This window comes from Agelaius phoeniceus, chromosome 1, assembly GCF_051311805.1.
Source record: "Agelaius phoeniceus isolate bAgePho1 chromosome 1, bAgePho1.hap1, whole genome shotgun sequence".
Lineage (NCBI taxonomy): Eukaryota > Metazoa > Chordata > Aves > Passeriformes > Icteridae > Agelaius > Agelaius phoeniceus.
Genome location: NC_135265.1, coordinates 138,709,549 through 138,734,295, shown reverse-complemented (window position 1 = coordinate 138,734,295; position 24,747 = coordinate 138,709,549). Strand labels below are relative to the sequence as shown.

Sequence of the window (24,747 nt, the reverse complement as noted above, 5' to 3'; positions counted from 1 at the left end):
AAAGAAATAAAACAACAACAAAAACCTAAACAAAAATAAAAACAAACAAACAAAATGTCACAAACTCTAAACAAACAAAAAACCAAAACAAAACCACCCACAATTAAACAAAACAAACTAAGACAAAAACCAAAAAACAAGGCCAAACCCAAAAAGTAGCTTTGAAGTTACTGTCAACAACAGCAAAGTTAAGTAAGGAAGATATGCACCAAAATTAAAAGTTGTTATTTGAAATGTTTTAGCCTAAACTGCTGAAAGACAAAAATAAGGAAATATGAAAATAAAACTCCAGAATAGTGGAGATTTGAACTCCCTTTCTTCAGGTAATACATGCTTTGACAGAGTAACCTTCATAGCTGAATTCAAGTAAAAACTGGCTAAACATTTCAGCAGGCAGTACAAGTCACCTAACCTTGAATAAACAAGCATTAAAATGCTTTAATTTGCCACCTGCTTTCCCAGTTATACCAATATAAGATATCATTGAATATAACCTGCCTGGTAACTAAAAGTAGCTATCAAATATTAAACAAAGGACACATACAAAAACCTCCAAACAACCCACTGGAGTAATTCCCAAAACTTTCTCTCCTTCAAACCAAACTAAGCACCTTACGTTCCTCAAAGAGATCAGGTGAGCTTCAAAAACCTGCCAGGAAAAGTCTGGTTTTAGTTTTGGGCTGGTACTTTTCTTGTTCACCTCTCATTCCCTTTTCTGGTAAAAAGACCAACACAAAAGCCTGTCTGTCTTGCATCAGACATTTAACACCAGAACAGAAAGTAATTTGTACATTTCTTATCTTTTATCTTGAGTCAGGACAGTGGCACAGAACAGTTACTACATAAGAGCTAAAGCTGTGATTTGTGATCTGTTCAAATTACTTTCCATTTCCGGAACTGTATTGTGTCACTAGGAGCAGCCCTTACTAGATCCAGGGTGCCAGGCAGTCCCAGCCCTTTATACAGGAGGAAACCCAAAGAATCAACTGAGGGCAATGCTGCCAGGCCACCTGGGAACCTTCTGTACCCTCAGCATGGTCCTTCCTCATTTTCACCACAAAGTGAAAGAGGTCACAAGGAATCAAACCACTGTCATCTCCTACATCCAGTCCTCACCCTCTCCTCAAACGGGAAAAGCTTTGTGATCTTTGACCATGGAAAGAAAATTACTTACAGAACACCTGCAGAGTAAACACACTGAGTATCTCAGCAAGAATTCTTCACTTCATTAATTCCAATGTGCAAAGTAACAACTTTACTGGACAGAATTACTGACTAAGTATTACTTGTGGCATTCGTAAATACCCCAGCAGAGTTCAACTCTACACTCATTCTCTCTTCATCACTTCTCTAAAAGCTATCAGATCCCTCTGAACATCCACATAAGCTCAAGTAGAGAAAGTGGAAAATTTCTGCTAACTTAGGCAACACAGGGACCACTAGAAATACATATCCATTAACTTCAGCCTTACATGATGGGAGAGGGAAGGGGAGCAGGAGAAAAAAGGAAAAAGAAAAAAGGCCACTAGAATCAGAATCTTGGCAGACAATAGCTTGATGCCAAAGTGAAGTGTTTTACCCCAAAAAACTATTCATGAATACAACCTAGCATTATTTTGTGTATCTCGTTATTTTGGTCAGACCAATAATAATCCAACTGATTGTATTGTGTAAGATTTAAATACTGCCAAATTTTTGATCATTCTGCTAGAAGTCATGCCTACAAAGTGGATTTTCAGGGCAAAGTGCTACAAGAAGAAAAAGTTATTCCTAGACAAACTTATGAGAAGATCATTTTAGAAACTCTTAAAACAATTTCCAACATCATGAATGCTGTCTGTCATGACAATCAGTGGCATTTTTGCCTGTTTATCAGAGCCTTAATTATTTTATTTTAAAATTCATCCTTCTACTGAAGATTTCTTTTTTATTAAAATAATTTATGTAATTACTAACAGAATGTTTAACAAAACCTATTTTTTAATAGATCTATTTGCGTGAAATTTCTGAGTGCCCATATTTTCTTGAAAAACCACACTCTTGTGAAACATTTATACATTTCAAGCACTGCAAGTATATGAGGGTAAGAGACTGAATTTAGTCCTTGAATCTAATGCTACAGTTTTACCATGCAGTTTTTCCTTCAGCAAAAGAACATGAAGGGTAAAGTGTTAACCCCATTAGAAGTCAAGGCAAAGCTTCCATGGACTGTAATGAGACTGGGATTTCACCCAAGGTGTTAAACTGTGGTTTGGGAAAGCGAATAAAAGTACATCCATTATTGTAACAAGTACTTACCTGCTAGCCAGACTGAGCAACTCATGTCTATCGGCTACTGCAGATTTCTTTTCCAGTTCCCACAACATCACATTGATCAGGTATGAATTCTTAATTACAATAGGCACTTCTTCAAACATGTTTTCATATGCAATATTTGCTTTTTTCAAGCTGTGAAAAAAGTTATGGAATATTTACTAATATAAACAGTATTTCTCTTATTCTCTTTGTTGAATTGTTGCTCCAACAAACAACAGTTTTGTAAAAATTCTTAATTTTCATACTTTCAAAATTAAACAAGAGTCAAATTTTATTAAGAAAGCATTTGCATGGCAAAACCTCACGTTTACAAAGACTAGGAAAAGCTGCTCTAGGAAAAATTCTCAGAAGACAAGCAGCTGCCTTGCTTGTTAATAGATTACCTACGTGAAAAAGCCTCCAGCAAGAGACTGTACTGACAGGATTAACTCTGCCCCTTCCAAAATATTTTACTGGTTTTCCTGCCATCAGCGTTTCTTGAGCAGAATTAAACAGTTAGTTACCACATGATGCTAAAATACCTTTAAATATCATAACTACGACCATGAAGAACAATTTTCCCAATACCTGAATAAGTAAAACTTTTACTGACCAAAAAAGTAGGTTCACAAAATATTGTATGTTTTGGAATAAATCAATTCTGTGGTGAATATTAAAACATAAATTTTTAGTGTGCATTTTTTTACAACATACACATAAAAAACTGTTGCTGTTGCTTTATAATAAAGTAAATAAAATAGACAGTAATACTTTTCATAAAATATGGATATAAAGCATGATTTAGAAGTCTCTAAGGAAATAGAGCTTTAACTTCCTTATATTCATACTGGATTTTGTAACAAAAACTTTTGCTTTTTGCCTCCACCCCCCCCTTTTTTTGACTGATCACTGATTTGTTTGCTCATCATTACAGTTTAAGACACTAAGCAATGAAATGAATACATTTTTCCTCAACAAAAGTGATTTTAACAAGTTGTTTGTGCTTTTGCTTTTGAACACCAAGCAGTTGGAGGCAAAGGATGCTAAGGCCTACATCTGTAACAAGTAGTAATCTTTTGAAACAGAGTAATTATCCTACTTTACTCCAGAAGATGGTGTTCACATGGGGAGTTAATCTAGAACAAATACACTGGGACAGCTATTCCAGAATACCCGTTCTATTTTAATTCTGGGGGGCGGAAAGAGCTTAAAGATAGATCAGCTATTCCCCTCCCTCCATTTTTTTCCCTGTTTTTGGCTCTGCTCCCACGTACAGCTATCTACCCCATGGTCCTTACAGCACACCCTCTGAGTAGCCCCAAACCCAGTTTGGGTGCCCCCACTTCTGGAAATGCCCAGCCAGCCTCTCACACCTCCTCAGCCCACTGTGCCACTGCACGACTGTCACAGCCCATACAGGGCTTTTCCCCCAGCACACACTGCTACATGAGATTTTAAAATACAGCGCTCCATAACCCCAGGTACCGTTCTGTGTCCCAATAACTCAGCAAACCCTATGAGAAAACGTTATTTGAAGTTACTTACGCTTCTGGAGAGAAGTCTTTTTCCTTGCAAACTTCCATCAATTTGGGAGTCAGCCTATATGCCTTCAGTGACAGAGACCCTTGGGCAGTCTTAATGGGATCTATTATTAAAAATGGAAGGAAGCCTATTATTACCAAACCCAGACTGACTTTTTCTTTTTAAATATCTGAATGACATAAACAGGAGGAAAATTACTAAGTAGTCCTAGTGAAAAAAAAATTAAAGATAATAAATACAGAAAAGACACCATAGCAGAGGCAGTCCTATTGCACTGCTATGTAAAATACAACCAACAATATAAAGTGATGCCAAGTAGTAAATTTAGCTTGGAGAACTTGGGGGGAATCTTGATCCATTCTATTCGTATTATTTCCCCATTAAAGGTCCAATTCACATTTCCTTTTTTTGTATGAATTATCCACAGAACTTATGTAAGACTGACCTCATTTAAATACAGAGTCTTCCTTCCAGTCATTCTGCAGCAAATTAAAATATTCATTAAACAGCATTTTATATGAAAAAAAATTAATTTTAGAGTAGCAATAAGCTAATTCAGATCAAGCTGCCATGCCACTTTGTGCATGACAATGTAACTGGTACATACAAAGATTCGTTTTGCCTTGAATTTAGGCGGAAATTTTCTAAACAAACTGTTACATTCCTTGGACAAAGAAGCTTAACACTTGCAGCATGATAACAGCTGAAGCATGCCAACACAAGAATAAAAGCTGTGTTAACATTCATGTTGTCTGAAACTTAACACAGTAAAACTTTTAGCAATCGGTGATAAAATGAAAACCAAAATAGACTGAAACAAGTGGAAAATTCATCAAGGTCTGATGATGCAATGTTTCCAGCCAATATAACTATACTTTAACAACTTGTTCTTTACTGTAATCCAATTGTTAACATACTGAAACAATTTTGGGGCAGCTCATAAGATTGATCGTATTCATTAGTATTTTTTCTGACAGATACTCAGGACGTTACATTTACTTCTCAGCTGGAAACTATATGCAAGTCTGCCAGATATGGCAAACTGTGAGTGTTTGGGGAGGGGGAGGCTATAAAGCTGTTAAATTGCCTACGGTTCTGATACAGCACAGAACATCTGGTCTGGAGAGCTTGAGGAAACACCATTAAATAGGCAGAAAAGAAAAAAATCTTTGTGCTAAGAAACAGTCCAGGTTTTGTATGCTTCTGTCAGAGGTATTAAAAAAACTTGGCAATTCGTGTGATGATTGGTCAGTCACGTACAGAGCCAGACATGCTAGCAAGCGGGGTTTGTTAGACATCTGGTCGGGTTCCACCAGCCCCTTCCACGAGGGAGGGGAGATGAAGGAATAAAAATGAAGCAGCTACTCCAGCATTCCAAAACGTACACATCAGGGCTCTGATAGCAAGAAAAATAAACAGAAAGAAGGAAACCCTGTCTAGACTTAGCTGCTGCTGAGGCTGCCGTAGACACAGGGTTGGTATTTACTCGAAAAGGCCTGCCAGGCTACTCTTACAGGCAAAAGACAGAATACAAAAATAGTAGTAATAATATTAAGAGGGGAAAAGAGTAATAAAGGAAACCTCATACTAACCGTAAATGAGAACTACAGACTCCTCAATTGCATGCTGGTAACTGAACTGGGAGTCCAGGAGGGCACGGGTGACAAAAGAGCCATAGTATGTGGACTGGTACCAGCCAACGTGAAGATGATCAATGTTTACGTGGCGCAGGCTTCGCATCATTTCCATCTGGTATTGGACTGGATTAAATAAAAGGCGTGTTAAAAAAGTAAACTTACACAATCGGTACTATTTAAAGAGAAAGCTTGATATTAAATGAGTCAATTGTATTTTATTTTCATTTTTTGTAACTGACTAGAAATTTGTTTACTCACTGGACTGTCTTCATTAAAACCCAGAGTTTCCTCAGAGAATGAGAGTAAAACCAGCCTGAGTAAGTAGACTTTTTTCAGCTGCAGTTAATTGCTAAAGTGATCAACAAACTGTTACACGTCATTTACAGTGTGCATTACCTTCCACATTCATAAAAAAAAAAATCTGATACTGGGTTTCATTAAGCAGTAACATTTTACCATTTAGTAACAAAGACTTATTGTGATTTAAGTTGCAATACTGTCTGGAATTAGGTAACTTTTGGAATCAAAAGGAGAATTATTTAATGAATATATGAAATTGATTATAAACTGTCTTTTTCACAACATAAAACTACATTTTCAGTATCAGAGCGTGGGGAACCAGCTACAGCTGTTAGATACTTCTGTTTGCAATTTATTTCCAATGTTCAACACTGTTTCTTCTTTTTAGGTGTATATAAATGCAAAGGATACATGCATGTACATATTATTGTTTATAATACACATATATCTAAATACAGCAAGTTACCTTAAACAGTAAATGACATATTTTTTGTACGGCTTTTTACACCAGCAGCACAAAAATTCTATTTCTATTAAATGCTTCATTCAAACAATCACCTTCATGGAACAGAGTTCTGTTCAGGAATATTTAACATAATCCTATCAAACAGAACAACATACTTTATCACTTATCAGACCTTTTAAACAGACAGACACTGTGACTGCTGGTTAAACTTAAGGAAAGAGAAATCAGTGTGATTATCAGATGAACCAACATTCGGAGCCAACTCACAGGAAATCAAATGCAAGAACACTACACAAGCCTTAAGTTTTGTCTGCAGCTGCAAAAATTACAAAGATAACACACACACCCCATGTGTTCATTTTTGGTAATTTTTTTCAAGGCTTCTCCTTGTACCGATGCAAATATGATATTCATTATAAAAGAGAGAAACACAAATTAATTAGCTGCAGAATGTGCTACATTTTCAGACTCTACTTCATATCCTTTCAAAAGGGGAAAAAATCCACACATATTATTTAAAGATATGAAGAGACATTCTTCAAGACTGGACAAATATTTTTCCAACTTATCACTCATCCTTGCAGCACAAACTACATTCTGCAGTCTTCTTAAATTGCCTTTTCATTAAATTGCCATATCTGACTGTTGTTTGTAGTAACCTATATACACTTACAGAAACCTTGCAGACTTCTTCTATCAGTACATGCTGGTGATTGTATTTTATACCATAGTATCTTAACAGGAATTACTTGAAATTTGTGTTTCATCCAGGGCACCATGATAATCCAGCATCCCACAACCAATACAGGAAAACCATGTGGGCTCTGTCTTAACACAGCCAGTGAAGGAGAGGCCTGCTTGATGTGGGTGTCTCTAAACCAAGGCAAATCTGGAGATGCCTCTACACTCTTCAGGGCAGCCTGCACAATTGATCAAACAGCTATTCCCAAGTCAGAATGAAAACCTTTCCCCTTGCCAGACCTAAGCAAGCTCATTGTGCTACTTCCAGAAACAGAGGCCAGGCTGAACAAAGCTGCTTACCCAGAGCCCAATGGTTTTGCATCTCAGTGTTTAGCTCAAAAGCAAAGATCTAGTTTGTCAAAGAGGTTCAGTCCTTTAGAAGTTTTTGCGGACTTTTTGGAGGCGAAGATGATAAGTTTCTAAATTTTATAATTAAAACAAGAACAAAGATCTCCCCCAAAACAAACTAAAAGACTCCTCATGCAAGCATGATTTTTAATTGAAAAAGCATATCAAGTTACTAAGTGTAGCTAGAATAAACTCTTTTGGTTAAAATAAGCTTCTCAAAGGTATATCTGTGTAGAAAGCAAGAATGACTTGTTTCTCATATGACTTGCTACAACATGCTAAAAAATGAAATTATAGTTAGATCCTTTGTAGCCAAATGAAGTCATTAAGAGGAAAAACTAGGAAGGATTTTGTGATTATTAAATTTAATTAAATTAAATGTGGACTTTTAGATAGCTGAGCTAGAACTTCTTGCAGTGGCAATTCTCTTGTAATGTTAGACACTCTCAAAGTAGAGATGGTCATGTAATCACGGGGAAAAGATACTTAGACATAGATTCCTATGAAATCACGCGGCTGATACATCCAGGTAATTTCCACCTTGAGAAGTGTAATATTCAAGAGCAGGAAAACACCCAGGTCTTTAACAAACTTGAATAAAGGCATTTCATGCTCTCAAAAGTGTTCCTCTGAGAGCTAACTGGTAACCAAGTTCCAGGAACAAGTTCTTTTCTTAAACACAGTATACCCAGATACACGTAAGAGATGTAACACGACGCAAGAGATACTATCCAGAAGAAAAAGGACTCACTGAAAACCATCCAGATTTCATGTCAGCAATTCCTCCTCTCATGACTGTTAGCAGTTAGATGATAATGAAGGCAATAGTGGAAAAAATGTCAAAGAACCAATAAAGCATCAATAGCTAACATCTTTGCCTTGGGAAAACAACTGCAGAAATTAAAACATGATGCAGTCCCCACCAGGGAGAAATGGAAACTCTTTTAACCAAACATATATATTTTATAACATGTATTAGAAGCTAGATAGCTCCAACAAACTGCCAACTTGCACAAATGGATAACAGTCCCCAAGCTGCTTTTGTTGATACCATTACCACTGTTTCTTTACATCCTTTGCCCAATCTACAGAATGTCATCTTTTTACCTAGAAGCTTAGCACAGACTGGGCAAGAGTTCCCTCTCTCCTTCTATTTATTACTCAATCTGCTAGCATTTGGCACAGCTGTGCACTTTTTCATGTCACAGTCCTTCCCAAGCCACTCTGCAAAGCTGACACTGAAAGAGCCTCTTAGTCTAAGAGTGCCCAGAACCGAGGTGAGCAAAGAAAAGGGCAGGGGAACAGCCAGACCAGGATGCTGCCTCCTTCTCCCTCACATTTAGACAGTGTACCTACATTTTAAAACAAAATGTTTGTTCAGGGATGTCCTTATGATGAGCAAAGGCAACAGGCACGCCTGCACTTCCCAGCAGTACTGCTTGCACTGAGAATGTGCAAACTCTGTCTCCTGAGCCACCAATGCTCTCCTGAGCACCTTTCTGAGATTCTTAGATTTTAAAATTTTTTAAAAGATTCTCACTTTTCTTATTATTAAAAAACACCAACTCCTTCCTCTAAAATGTCAATTTTGTTAGTTTGCAAACAAATGGATGGGGGGAGGGAATAAAGGAAGCTAGAAAGCATTACTATAATTTGTCTAGAGCAAACAAAGTGCAAAACTATACAATATGGGGTTTTGTTTGAAAATGACTGACTTGTGTGGATTTGTATTACCAAAATGCCTTGACTGAAAAACCTTGACAGTAAATCCTATTATAGCAGTTTATTTGTTTTAATAAACACTATTTTAAAAAGATTTTTAAAAATAATAGAATAACAAAGACATTTTCCTTTTCTAGAAAGTACTGCCAATATTAGAAACTTTTTCTGGGCCTTAATATATAGGAGATATATACCCTACCTTACCAACAAAAAAAAATAAAACCTCAAAAAACCCCAAACCACCCCAAAAAAAACCACAACCAAAAGAAAAAAAAATACATAATATATCAGATACAAGACAAAGAATTGAGCCCTGATGTAATGGCCCATTCAACACTGGGACAATTCAGCCATGTTTTCTGTACCTTAAAATATCTGGTCAGTAATTTCACTATTTGAAAACCTAATTTCAGAATAGGTCAAATCAGCTGAAGCACTGAAGAAAAGGTCCATCATTATTCTAAAATGCAAACAAATCTAAAACCCTAAAGTTAAAAACAACTGGCAAATGATGCAAGTTTACTTATTACTGAATTCTTTACCAAGAAAAATTCATTAGAATTCACCTCTCATGGGGTCACATATGCATGTTGCTGACTGAAACAGTGATTGTTATCATCAGAGGAGATGCACTTCAGCCTGGCCACATTCAGACTATCAGTAACTATTGTGACATGTGAAACCCCTGTGATCATAGTGGCCTGGAGGCAATATATTTGATAACACCTCACTGGCTCAAGGCCTTAATTTCCAAAAGATAACTCAAGTTGATACACCTTAAGAAACTTGATTTTAAGAGCAGCAATCCACATGCCTCCTAAAAAGCCACACCCCACTGAAATGGAAGGACTCTGTACCAGTGTTAGGTGCCACAGACTGACTGGTTTTATGTTGAGCAGCTGCTCATCACTAAGCTTGCTGCAGTGGGCCCTGTGCAAAAGAAGTAACAACCAACTCTAAGCTACAAATCACTAACATCTGTGCAGCGTTCTGCCACCTCGGTCTGCCACTCACAACTTAGTGTTTGCCTCAACCTGCCTTTCCCAAATTTGTCCTTTAAGTGTGCTCAAAGAGCAGAAGCTGCATGTGCCTTCAGGAGGGCAGGTCACTGGTTCAAGAACAAAGCAGACCTTTACTGCTCCCTCACCTTCTACAGACTCCTCACAAAGACACTCTCAAGGAGAATGAATCTGAGGATGAATATTGTTTCCCCAAAGAATGCTGAGCACCCAGAAGACAGATGAAGTAAAACTACCTAAAATTTACTCACAATTAGGCATACTGTCCAAAGGACACAAAAGTCCATCAGAAGAGACAGCATCCAGTTTCTGTGCCAACACTTCTCTGAATTTAACTAGCAACATGAACATAGCAAATTTTGGTTAATCTGGTCAAAATATACTGAAAAACAACCAAAATATTCCTTTTATAGCACTGCTATTAATGTGGGTTGTATTTTTAATGCAATAATTTATCTGTTTTGAAGTGCTACCATGTGGTAGCATGCGTACTGAACAAGTGCTATACACTTCGCAGCACAAAAAAATTTGGGTTTTTCTATACATATTAACTTTGCCAAACCACATGTATGCTTCAGACAGTATCTTCAATGACTAAACCAAGTTAGCAGATGCTAGTTCAAGGAACCAGCGTATGCATTTGAAAAGAAGGAAAATTGATTTATTTAATTTAGCATAGAGAATTATGGAGACAACAGATTAATTCGTTTCCCTCCACACACACAATCTCAATTAATTGTCTAAAAAACTATGAATCACAATAACTGCATCTATTGATAACAATTCCAATTGTGAACATACAAAAAAAAAAGGAATGCTACAACCAACTTGTTATAGTTAAAAAATACAACTACAAAGAATGAGAAAAGAGAAACCAGAATTCAGAATTAATTCCAGCAAAGGCAGTGTTTCATCTGAAAAAGCCTTTAGATACTGTTGAAATATATTTCTCCGTCCAAAGTGTGCAACACATATGCATACAAATATTTACAGATTTTTATCTATATCCAACCACCTCACACGTACACACTTCTCCCAAGACAAATGCACAAACTCAGTAACTCAACAATTCCCCTATTCATGGAGAAAAAAAATTAAAAGTAAATATTGCCTTCCTCAATAATATTAATTTCCTCCTCTGAAATATCAAGTCATGGTTACAAAACAGTGCTCTATTTTATGCACTTTTGCTATACAGGGCTGGAAGCACCTGACCTCATCTAAACTTGGAAGTTAAGCAGACCAGGGTCTGTAGGTAGCTGGATGGGAAAAAAAAATCATGAAAACAGGCAAAAGTCCAAGAGTCATAGTTATAAGAGCACAAAACGAAAAGCAAGTCGAAAGACTTAATTCAACCCTATTTTAATTGCTAAACTGAAGAATGAAAATAAGACTAGAACCTATGTGGCCAAATCACAGAATCACTATCACTGGGTTGGAAGAGACCTTCAAGATTGAAGACGCATTCCCACTGCAACACAAGATCACCAAGTCCAACCCAGCCCCAACACTTCAACTAAACCATGGCATCCAGTGCCACATCCAGGCTTTTTTTAAACACATCCAAGGATGGTGACTCCATCACCTCCCCGGCAGACCATTCCAGTACTTTATCACCCTTTCTGTAAAAAACTTCTTCCTAATATCCAACCTATATTTCCCTTGGTGCAGCTTGAGACTGTGTCCTCTCGTTCTGTCAGTTGCTGCCCCTGGAGAAAGAGACCAACCCCCACCTGACCACAATCACCTTTCAGGGAGTTGTAGAGAGTGATAAGTTCACCTCTGAGTCTCCTTTTCTCCAGGCTAAATACCCCCAGCCCCCTCACTTGTTCCTCATCAAACTTGTGTTCCAAGCCTCTCACTGGCCTTTTTTTTTTTTTTTTTTTTTTTTTTTGAGGAAATTGGGTTCTAATGAGTTAGCAACAGAGGAAGAAAAACTGAACATTCACAAATCTGCCTTTTCTGTACAGGCTATGTGATAAATTTGCTACAAATCTTTAGGAATCCACTCCATCTATGCCACCAACACTATTGCTCTAGTAAAAGCCAACCTCTTCTGAGTGAATGCTTATTACAGCAACTGAGGCTTTGCTAGTACCTTCATGTTTTTCTAAAACAAAAAGGTCCTTGCTTTTATGAGAAAGAATGAGAGAAACAGAAGAGGAAAGACTCTTCAGTACCAATTCATTATGTACACTCAGTAAACTCATTCATTTTTAACCTCGATCACAACCCAATGTTAGTTTTATGACAGCACTGTGTGATATTAATTGTGCTCAACAGAATAAAGTACAGGACACCCAAAGGAGATATCACAATCAGTAGGTGAACAGTGAAAAGTAACAGAACATAATAAAAATAAAACCCCACATTTAGAGTGCTTCTGTCGGGAGATACTTACCCAAGTGTAAGCATGTACCTCCAGAGTGTTATTTGTTATCACTTTAGCCAGCAGATGCCAGAGCACAGTCCCCAGCAGAGCTGATGACCACAGCCCCGATATTAGGGACAGGGAGAACTGTGCTGGGATCAGGACATCCCAGCACAGCCAGCAGTGACTGCCCATGACTACCTTGCTACTTTACAGAGGAGGCTCCAAGCCAAAGGCCAGCACAAGGACAGCTGACAGCTCCTGACCAAGTAGGGCAAGGTAGGAAAGGGCAGCTCTGTCACTGGTGGGAATAAAGGATGAGGACAAGTTTTGAGAGCAAATGAGTAAAACAAGGGAATGGGGAGCACGGGGATGTGCGTGACAGGACAAGGGGAAAGCAGAAAATGGAAGCACACCACTTCCTGCACATGTGCTGGCACTCACCCAGGGTTTTCTGACAGTGGGTTTGGGACTCTGGTCTAAGCACACAATCAGTGAATTAGGAGCAATCAAAGCCATCAACCTATTACAGCATTTTATTAACACATGAGTAAACAGTCAGATAAGCCTTTGGACAAGCTAAATCTCACTGACCACACAATTCTCTACACAATTCAAGGTAATGGAAACTTGTCCTGTTTTTAAATAAGTACATTCAAGCCTCAAGACGACTCTAAATGTGATGGGTAGGACTGTCCAGGTAACTTGTGAAATTGTCTTCTAATGTGTGCAACATTATTCCAAAGGATAAAAGCATTATAATACAATCTTTCAGAAATATTAAAACACTGAGTTTTCAAAATGCATTTTTAATTCAGAAATTCACTACAAACTAGCATCCTGAAATAATGTTAAAATCAAGCAATATAATTAAACTATTTTGTTGGCAATGATTATCAAGAAGAAATGGTCAAAAGAAAAAGCAACATATTTGAAGGCTTTCTGCCATATCTTTGGAGTATTTTTTCACATTTATCTAGAAAGATCCATCTTCACAGCATCTTACAAACACCCGCTAATTAATCCTCCATCTCCTCCTACAGGGCAGGTAAATATTATTCTTGTCCAAGCATCCATCTGGCTAACTACCCTACTATTTCTACACTGATTGAAGACAAATTTGATATGAGATCAAAATCTTTATCCAGAGAAAAAGTTTCAGTCAGCCTACATTGTCATGACAGCAGTAAATTGTACTACTAAAAATGCCATCTGTTCAGCCTAAAGCTTGCTTTCCTTGTAAGAAGGCAGGAAGATGATATCTCATTTCCTAATAAACATCACATGCCTAATGAAAGCATCAACTGTTTTCTATTAGGAGTGTATTCCCATGGACTTCAGCCCACCTTGAAGCCTTTACTTACACCAATTTTGTCCGGTGTCATTCTAGCTGCTAACATGCAAAGTAGGATTAAAGGCATGAAAAGGAATTAGCATGGTCAAAAACCAACTCTTTGTTACAGTAACCTCATATCTAACAAAGCACATCCTTTAAAAAAAATGGTTTTTTTAAAGTTTCCTAAGATGTCCTTAACTTTGTTTAACAGCCATTGATTTTAGCTTGTTTACTCTAGTGAGGATACATTAACAGGTAAAAGCTCTCTCTTTACAAAATATCAACATATTCTTTACAACATATCATACAATGCTATAAGTTACAAAGCAATTAAGCACACAATAACACAAAAATGTGTGGTGAAAGTAATTCCTTTCCTACATAAATGTCAATCAGATTAATGTATTTTTTATGAAATTTTATATTACATAAATACTCAAAGAGGTTATTCAATTACCTGGAAAAAATTGGGAATGTTTAAAGATTAATGAATTAGACAGTCACTTTTACTTTAATATAACACAGTTTTTCATATTCAACAATTTGAAAGCAGAACAGGAACAGACTGAAATGGAAACAACTCAAAAATCACTGCATTTTTAAAATCAGTAATTTCATACAGCATGCATCACAAGAAAGTCAGTCTCATTTAGTTAATAACTTTTCAGTAAGTGAAGAAAAATGATGATTTCACATAAGAGGTTTTGGGCCTTTTAAATTCCTCATCTCCCTGAAAACACAGAAAAAAACCCACTTTTCTTCTTTGTAAAGCTTCAAAGTTTGGGTATTTTCTACCAATCACTGTTTGCACTGCTGAAATTGAAAGGGCAGTGGGAAGTGGAAGGACATCTTCCACAGCTTATTTAAAGTCAAGACACCCATCTTGTGTTACCAGATACAATGAAGCAAGTGGTTTTCTGATGGCTTGGTATTAAATATGCACAAGTCTGCTTTCAAGAATTTCTCACATTGTTCTTAAGTTTCAAGCTCATAAAACAGTCTGAGCACTGAAGCATACACAGCCCCCATACAGCAATTTTCCTGAATTGTCTTTACAGCAATTCATTGCTACTGCCTATTTTTCCAGCTGAAAGTTACACCAGTTATTTTTCTGTGACCTCCATCAGCCCATCATGTAGGGATAACACTACTAAACATTTAGCAGTGAGACTCAGTGAAGTTCCAATTTTTGGCAAAACAAAAGAACATGGTAGCCACCACCATAAACTCATCCTTTGAATCAAAATTACACAGGTATTTTATTAAAAAATAAAAAGATGATTGTATCTTCAGCATTGCCCTTACTGCTTCTGCTGGGGCCTACTGTGCAGGGCAGGACCTCCCCATGCACTGGGAAGGCCTGAAGCAGTCAGCATCTATTGCTCCTTTCAGGAAGGCAGAAGGACCCCAAAATTCACACAACCCCCAAAATTCAACTAGTTTTACAAAGTCTACCGGTTTTGTCTAGCCCAGGTGCTGTTACTTGCTGAGCAAACAGCTATGAAATGCCACATTAACTTCTTTCTCTTCAGTAAGAACAGCACTTAACTATCACCCCTCATTTAACACAGCAACTAGGAGCTTTGTCTAACACCTAGACGAACACAATGTCACAAGGACGCTTCAGCACACCTCTTACAACATTCTTAGAGCCCCACTTCCATCTCCAAGGAACACATCCCACTGAGCAGTCCAGGACACAGCCTGAGACATCCCATCTGACCAGCTTAGAGAGCAATGACTAAGCTGAAAGCTCTAACAAAGGGCAGCTTCACTTGGGTCTCTGCGGTAGGACCATCTACGAGTGCTCCTCATGGCTGTCAGCCAGGTCTTCAAGCCATGAGCAACACTTTAATTCACAGGAGGTACAAGTAAGTCAGAATTCAAGCCAAGCCCTACCCAGCAGACAGATGACAAAGTATCTCTTCACTACAAGATCCAGGGTCAGACATTTGCTTTGCCAAGCATTGGCTTCCAGATAAAATAAGTCAAGTCCTTTTGCTTGCAATCCCTGCCACAACAGAAATCTTTGCCCTTGTTTAGCTTGCAGGCAGATTAGAGTGACAGGTTCCCTTCTGGTTTAGTTCCTGAGCTAATGATTGCCACTACACAACAGACACACATATTTAACACCACTTCTTATCACTAGGCAACTCTTCAAAAGAGAGGGAAAACTCAGCTTTTTTTATCCAAACTCTAACACAAAAAATTCTTAACATGCAGGCTTACAAAAGGATAAGTAAACAACCCGTCCACCTAAAGATTTCTCTGGATGAAGTGCAAGGTTTGCATTGCACATGTGGAGGCCACGGATCCATACAGAGATGATGCCTAATGAGAGCCAGAACTGAGTATATCAGACAACTCCATTTTTTGAGTGGCACATCTTACACTAGTATTTTATTGTAGCATGATGGCTACCAAGAGCTGTTTGTAGTTTTCTTCAGGATAGTTTTAAGTTTGTGAAATAATATGAAGGAAACTGATTTTAGATGGGTTCAAAAGTAGAAGACACTGATCAACATTTTCTAGGGAGCGTGAGGAAAAATATTCAATTTTGGAGGAAGAATAAGACTACTGGTTCAAACCTTGTGAAAGCATTTGCCCCAAGGACTCTTAAATTACTGCAATTAGATCACAAGACATTTTCTGCTTTTTTATTAAGTCTTCCCTGCCAACCAACAGTCACAGTTATTTTGGAAGCTGTTGGCTGCACCAAGAAACAACAGATTAAATCAAATCTCATAGAGGTAGTCCCTTCCTGCATGTGAAAATCAGCCTCCTTTGCTCCCTAAATATTACATATAATATTGTGTGCATTTCAACATGACAGGTGATAGCATTAGAAGGATATTGGAGATGCAAGAAGTTATACAGTGGCCACGTATGCTAGCAGGTAGCAAGAGCTTGCAGTGAGAGACATGACACTGACCAAAAATTCATCATCCAGAACTGATGGCATCCAAATTCTGAACACATCTCATCCCATACAGCTAAGCAGTGATGTTAGAAAAAAGCCAGTGTTATGCTTCATTAGGTAAAACCTTGTTTTTATGCCAATTCCAAAACAGAAATGTTCAAGAACATCACTAATACATTGTACTGTTTCCTTACATGACTACTACCACAGCATCTATCAATTAATTACAATGTGTGCAACATTTAATTAGTAAAAGAGTATTACAGTACTTAAGGTTTTAAAACTGTTACAGTTTCAGGCATAGCAGCACAGGCTTCTAAATAACTACAAAATGATGCTTTTAAACAGGGTTAGCAACTCACAGCCCAGGTGCCATGGAAAGCCAGCAGTACAGTTTTGAAAGGCTCAGTGGAAGCTACTGCACCACTTTACCACAAGAGCCACCACAGTTAGGGAGACACACGCACACCAGATCTTGTTTTAACACACAGGAATCTACTGCAGTACCTAAAAAACAATGGGTCAGTTTCCAGAGGCTTCCTATGTGGATGTAAAAAAGGTAAAATCTGGTACACCAAAATGGCATTTCAACTGGTCAAGACAGATCCAGACTAACTGTGCATTAACTGCATTAACATTATCCAAATCCCCAAACTATTTCTATACCAGACTTCCAACCTTGTCCTGAACAACCTGCATAGTTAGCTACTACATGTCCCATTTTCTTCCCAAGGAAATCAGATGCATCATCATCCCTTACTGCCTCCTTTATTTTCAGTCATGCATGTGCATATATGTACACACACATACATACAGATGTGAGGGGGGTGGAAGAAGGGGGAGAGAGGAAAGAACACATACGTACACACAACATATACATATATATATCCCATATGTAAATACATATTTAACCATTAATCAAGGTGTATTTCCCATGGTAAATGTTAATGCACATGACCATGCTTTTATATACACAGAAAAAGTAAGGTAAAGGCAACTTCTCAACAATAAACAAGACACAGAAGGCTGACAGCATTTGTTTCCAGTATTACAAAGTTCATCTCAATCCTTACCCCCACTCCACCCACTCCAAAAAGTTTTCAGCTTATAATTTCTCACCACTGCCCAGATAATAACATCAAGGTCAGGGGAAATCAGGCCAAGGTAACTCAGGACAGAAATCCCCATTTCACTGAGCATTACTCCTGCAGTAAGGAACTACAACACTGCACAGCATCTACTGAATGGCATCGTCATTGGTATTGCTCAGTGGAGTTTCTAAAGCCCGAGCTAACACTAGCAATGCCTGCATCAGTATCACTTCTACTTCTTCAATGTGTCCTCAAAAAAACAATTAATTCAGGCCAGATTCAGGAAGTCTATTCCATAGCCCAGCAAGAGAAACAATAAAACCCGGAGTGGTTAGATATCTGAGGTAAAAGACAATCATGCCTTTGCAGGTGCAGCCTTTGGCATATGCAATTTGAGATTGTGCACTACGTACAAATGCAAAGATACCAAATAATTTAAACAAAACTAAAACCCACAACAGTTTAAGAATATTTAATTTAGAAAATAAAGCTCATGGCTTTTAGATCAAGCTACACAAGACAGAGTCAGGACGAATTCCTCCTCTTTCTAGGGCTTGTAACATCATATGGCAGGATTTTGCAAGCCAAAGCTAATATTTCAGCAACATAGCACTTGCAACTTTTATATCTAAGTGTGGCTTGTTCTTTTAAAGTAGCCAAGAACTGAACTCACACCCTGTTTGAACAGGCAGAAGAAGTGTTCTGTGCCAAGAAGGAAGTTATAAACTTAAAGTTTTTTACATTGGAACCAAGTTGGGAACCAGAGGGGCAGATTCACTGCAATCAATTCTTTAATGAGTAAGAGAAAAAGCACAGTACATCAGAGCTGGAGGCAGTAGGCTGTGGTTCCACTGCTTGCTCAGCTGAAGGACTCCCTGATGGGGGCTGGACAAGTCAATTCTTTCCACTCCCACTTTTCTCTGAAGAATACAAACCCTTGGGACAGCACTCACCATTTATTCTGAACAAAGCCTCGAAGCAAAACAGTTTCATTTGAGGAAGAGATGAATCATCAAATCACTTGGTGGTACCTATTTTTCACTAACTGCCAAAATGCCTTTGTAACAACATTGTATTTACAAACTTAAATTATAGTTGGAGGGGGAAAAAAAGAATACAAAAGATTAATACTATCCAAACACACTTCAGAAAAAAGCCACAAAGATGATGAGCCTTGCAGGGCTGTGAGCAGCAGCACTAAGTCCATCTGGATGCCAGTCACTCTTTGTGTGCCCAAGGGATTGATACTGGGTCCAATATTCTTCAGTCATCTTCATTAATGACCTGGATGATGGGACAGAGTGCACCCCCAGCTAGTTTGCCATGATAAAAACCATAAGGAGGTTTGTGCTGACTTCCAGAGTGACTTAAACAGGCTGGAAAAAAGTTCAGCAAAGGCAAATGCAATGTCCTGCTCCTGGGACAGAGTAGGCGGAAAGAAACTCAGCAGAAAGTGCAACTGTGAGTCCTGGATGGACATTTGGTTGAGCCATCAGTGGACTCTTGCCATCAATGAATGGCATCAGTGGAGCCATCAATGGACAGGCCAGGAGTTCTTGGGCATTAAGCGAAGCATTCCCAGCAGGTTGAGGGAGGTGATCCTTCCCCTCTGCTCAGCCCTGGCGAGACACATCTGGGGTGCTGTGTCCAGTGCTGGGCTCCTGGACCGACTGCAAAGAGCTCAGGGACAGGCCACAAAAATGACTGGGACTGGGGCATCTGTCATTCAAGGAGAGGCTGAGAGAGCTGGAGAAGGGAGAGGGATCTCATCCATGTGCGTGAAGATTTTGGAAATTCAACTTCAATATATGACAAAATAGCTTATTTGTTTGCTTGATTTCAAACTCTGAGGAAGGGCAGACTTCCCAGCGCCTGTCAAGAGAAGCCGTAGAGCCTCCAGCCTTGGAGACAATCAAAACTCGTGTGTACAACCTGCTCTAGCTGTGCTGCTTTGAGCAGGAGGATTGAACCAGAGACCTCCAGACACTCCTTCCAGGCTCAGCAATTCAATGATTCTCTGACTGGAAAAGATGGCTTAATAAGTTAGAATACAGTAATGAAAAATAACAAAAAGAAATGCCAAACATTAATTTCAGTCACATAAAACATTATTTTTTTAAAGGGGTCAGAATCACAAAGTTTTGCTGATTGCTAAAATAAAAATATCACAATGTAAGTAAACCAAGTTTGCCTTGAATAAAATATAGGTTTCTAGAAACAACTATAGTGTGAAATCTCATTACAGGATATTTTCTGTGTTTCAAAAGCATTTATTTTCATTCTGCATTCATCTTTTTGTTAGTTATTGAAAATGTTAAAAGCAATTATACAGAGGACTATATAATTCTCAAAGGATTCAGCCTAAATACTTTTTCAAATGCAAACAAGACACAGTCACAATAGGTGCAAAATCTTTGGTTAACAGCCACAGACTATATTTATTTTACACACTCTCACTGAATGTCAAAAATGTAACAGAAATTGTTTCAAAAAATTAACATGGGTAAGCCAGTCTGAAAATATTTTGTTACACAAACTGTGCTTAGATTTGCATCTGCAGTTCAATATGGTAAGCAAATACAAAAATACAGAACTGTCAAAGGACAAAAAGGAAACAAAGGCAAGGACTGAATAACACTGAACTGCAATGTCAAGAGAACTTGAAAATAAAGGCCTGAAGAATTAATTTTGTTCAACAGAGAAACGTGGCAGAAAGAAATGTAAATTAAAAAGGATTTAATGCTTTTTAAACATGATGTCCTATTTTTAAAGTTGCATTTAAATTTTTTAAAAATAGTGTTGCAGCCATCAAGAGCAGACTCAGTAAATTCTCTTTAATATCAATATAACCAGAATTACAACTAGATGGGCTGCTGAAGACTCCTTCTCTGCAAGATATTACAAAGAATGATATTTCCTGAAGTATTTCACTGAAAAAACTAAAAACTTGCATTTGCCACAGTTACACATTTATACCAGAAAACAGTTCAAAATAATACAAGTTTAATGAGCAGAACAGTAGCAACTTTGAGGTATCTGTTAAGGTGACAATTCAGCAAGAATAACCTCAATTTATGCTCACCTAATTATTTTAAATTTCTCAATGTATTTTATTTTTACGTATAACGATCACAGTATCAGGTCCCAGTAGGGAATCTGCAAACTTTGTAAGAAGTTTACTCTGCCTTAGATGAAAGATGTTTATATCTTTCTCTCAAGAGTCTCTAAACAACTACTTAAAAACCTGCAATTTGTGTTTTAAACACCTCCTCCATATTTTATCATTTGAATATACTCAAGGGGACAGGAAAAAAATCCTTCTTTCTGTGGGAAGACTGAGTCAGCGATGCTTATTAGAGAGCCTTAACGTATCCACACAGACACAGAGCTTGTGGTGTATATGCACAGAGCCTTAGCCATAAAACACCAACCAAATCATGCAGATTGGTAGCATAACAGTTTTTTCACTGCCCAATACATTCAGTTGCTGATTAGCTAAGAGTCTAATACAGTTTTTTTACAAATAATCTTTCTTCAAAGGAGTTCAGGTGTCTTGAAACCATGTCCCACTCTATTAGCAAGTGGAAGATTCCACAGAAAAGAAATGTCCTTGCCAAAGTCCTGAAAGTTAGAAACACTCAAGAAACTGACAATTGCACCTACTGAAACTTCTCTGCAGGAGAGCTGAATTTCCAAATCCAGATGTCTACCTTGGACTCAGCATAACCCATCCCATGGTGATCCATCCCACTTCTGCGATGGACAACCACTCCTGCAGAGAGATTTCCAGGCAACTGGCAAAAGGAGCTGCACAATCACCACAACACAACTGAAACTTTGCCCTTTCCATCGTTGTCCTTTAAAGAGAAGGAGGCCAAGGTCTTCTCCTCTGCTCCTCTCTCACAAAAAGGCCATGTGGTGAACCAAGTCTATTCTCACAGCCTACTCTCTTAGCCATTACTTTGGAAGCATGAGGAGAGTCAGGAATAGTACCCTGGACTTAAAGACATGTAATTAGCTTTTAAAGCAGACCTCCAAATTCCCTGACATGTCCTCACATTATTAAACATGACTGATGAACAAAATTCACTAAACACAGATAAACATTTCACTTGCTATCCTCTACAATTTTCTCAGGCAAAACTTTCCATGACATGGGAGTGATACACTAACTTTTTGTTCACAGACACACATAAGCTTTTAAACAATGCTGTAACTGAAATATGGCAAGGGGGGCACATGGTTTGAGCACAGGAGTAGCTGAGGGTGGACAGAAGCTGAATTTCTGATACCCCACTCTGCACAGAGGTGAAGGCCTTTGTGCAAAGACAAAACCAGTGAGTCACACAAGTGGCCCACTTATTCAAAGATGAAATTAAAAGATTAATTTCCTTCAAGAAATATCAACTGCATCAGCCCAAGGGATCTCTTCTAGAGATTCAGAATTATTACTGAAATTACTGAGGCTTCTTCATCCAAAAGACTACTTCATGCTGTGAACAATCTCTAGCAGTAAATATGTAAGATATCAAATCACTTGAACTATTAATAAATATAGAAGTAGACAATAGGCTTAGATAAACATACAAAATCTGCTCTGTTTAGTGTTACATTATCTTTACAGGCAAGCTTAGTCTAAGACTAGATCATATACAAATGGAAATTATAAAATATCTTGCTGAAATACAATCTAAAAGAAAAATATATTTAATATGAGACATTACAATGGTTCTTCAAGTTATAAAAGGTTTCCTTTATCTCCAAATATTCATAACATGTTTAAAATATATTCCGAATTTTATTTCTCACAGTGTTTGATATAAAAAACAAACCAGAAGGTTGCCCTAAAGATAAATGAAACATCTGGTGGAACATGTAATAAGCTTCAGGCTCACATCTGCTACTGAAGTTAGTATTCCCGCACCATAGCTACAAACTCTGTGCAAAGCCCTACAAGAATAACTGAGAACAGGGAGGATTATAGGGAACACATTCCTCAATCTAAATTGATATTTCCTCTTCCATCTGAAACAACATTATGCTTCCATATGTATGCATTAATGCCCAGCACTAACCCTCAGTGGAAAATAATTTCTAAAAGTAAAGTTATCTCAATTAAAACCTATCCTATTATTTTATATCATTAGGGGTTTTAAGCAGTTTTAAACATATGAAACCATTTATCTAGGCATATTTATATACATAAATATATATAGCTAAAACTGGATATGTGCATATATATATATATATATATATATAGTTTCACTAGTTTTAGAGTGCAAGCAAACTTACAGTTAATTCATCCATATATCATTACATTTGACAAAACTTAGTGGCAAAATAACAGAGAGTAGACAGTAGACAGCACAGTCACTGCAATTATATAGAAGTGAAGCCCCAAGTATATTCAAGCAGTAACTGATAAAACTGAATGTAAGATATTTCCTAAGGAACAAACTATGTGTAACTCACATTCCTGTTTCTATAAGGAGACTGCTCAATATTTATCTTTTTTTATCCATTCACTCCTAAACTTTCAATTTCCATAAACAATGACAGCAAAATGTTTACATTTAATGTGAACAGAAATTGCTTTATATTTGTGACATTTTAAGAAGACCCTTTTGTGCCATGGAGAGTTTAGAAAAAGGCAGATATCTGCACAGCAGGGAAAAAACGCACTTACATTTTGCAACAGCTGTGAAAGATCAGTCCACCAGGGAAACCAAAATCAACGGCAAACTAGGAAGTGTTTAGGAAATAAAATGTTTCCATCACCTCATACTATCATTCACTTCCATTAGTACTGACGAAAGAGAGACTGGATTTTATACACTGTTATAAATGGTAGGAACATTACAGGCAGTGGAAACAGAACTGATCACTAAACATTGTTTGGTGACCAACAAAATTGGTCACTAACAATTCTAACATCAAACCTGGGACAAAAAAGCAAAAATTCCCATTGAGCATCTGGTTAGTCAGGAGATGAAGAAGTAATATCGACATCCAAACTTATTTTTCTTGGCTAAAAATTTCATAGTAGAACTGAAAGTGATTAAGATGTTTAATCAGAGGAACATGGAAACTTTTTCAAAAAATAGATTACATGGTAACACAAACTGCACTGCAGAAAACTCCCTCAGTACAGTGCCCTTTTCTCACATTTAAATTTGCAAAAATGAAATTATTATAATAATCAAAAAGGTTTTATATATATTTAATGCAAGACATGGGAGAAAATCAGGGAAGATATATATGTCATGTGATCACCTAGGGAACAGAAATTAAGGACTGACCACAGAAAACATGATCAGGCCAGCAGTGTCATGATATAAATCATGCACCATACCAAGAATCTATCATGCAGAAACAGAATTGCAATACCAAGCATACCAAATTATTAGGTGCTACTTGTGTCGTGCTCCTTGACACCCCGCAGAAAAGGGGCGAAAGGCTGCAGGAGAATGGACAAAGAAAGACTGCTTCTGACACAAGGAGAACCAAGGCATGGAGGGGGCACTTGCATTTGTTCAGATTTAAGAAAAAACAAGCAAGCCCCAGCTTCTCTTCCAAATAACTCCTGCAAATAATCCACCAATGTAACTTTGCAATACTCTGAAGACGAGTGTGATGCAAAAGCTTTTCAGAACTCAAAGCAGCTGTAGGGGCAAAACCCACTCCGTATTCCCAAAAAATCCAAACGGGCACAGAGAACCAAAATGTCAATCTGATGCACAGAGCCCTGTGCATTCAAGGCTCTAGAAATCATTATCTATTTACACTGCCTTGAACATAGTAGAGCAGTTTGGATGAATCTCAAGTATTGTCTAAATGCTCAAGTAACCTGTCTGTCTTTGTGAGCTCAAATGTAGTTCTTCCCTTAATGAGAGTCATGGCAGCTGCTTAGCTTTTTTATAGAATTTGACAAGTCTACAGTGGTCAAACAGGTAATACTT

General features: G+C 37.7%; 1 protein-coding gene across 1 annotated transcript in view; it reads right to left on the bottom strand.

The window, feature by feature from the left end:
• The window catches only part of EIF3H (eukaryotic translation initiation factor 3 subunit H), an 87,514-nt gene that overhangs the window by 11,539 nt on the left and 51,228 nt on the right, over nt 1–24,747 (bottom strand). Inside the window, exons 3-5 of the mRNA XM_054654564.2 lie at nt 5,430–5,597; nt 3,841–3,940; nt 2,299–2,448 (exon numbers count right to left, since the gene is read on the bottom strand). Coding sequence (XP_054510539.1) covers nt 2,299–2,448; nt 3,841–3,940; nt 5,430–5,597 — 418 coding nt within the window. The remainder of the gene's footprint in view (nt 1–2,298; nt 2,449–3,840; nt 3,941–5,429; nt 5,598–24,747) is intronic.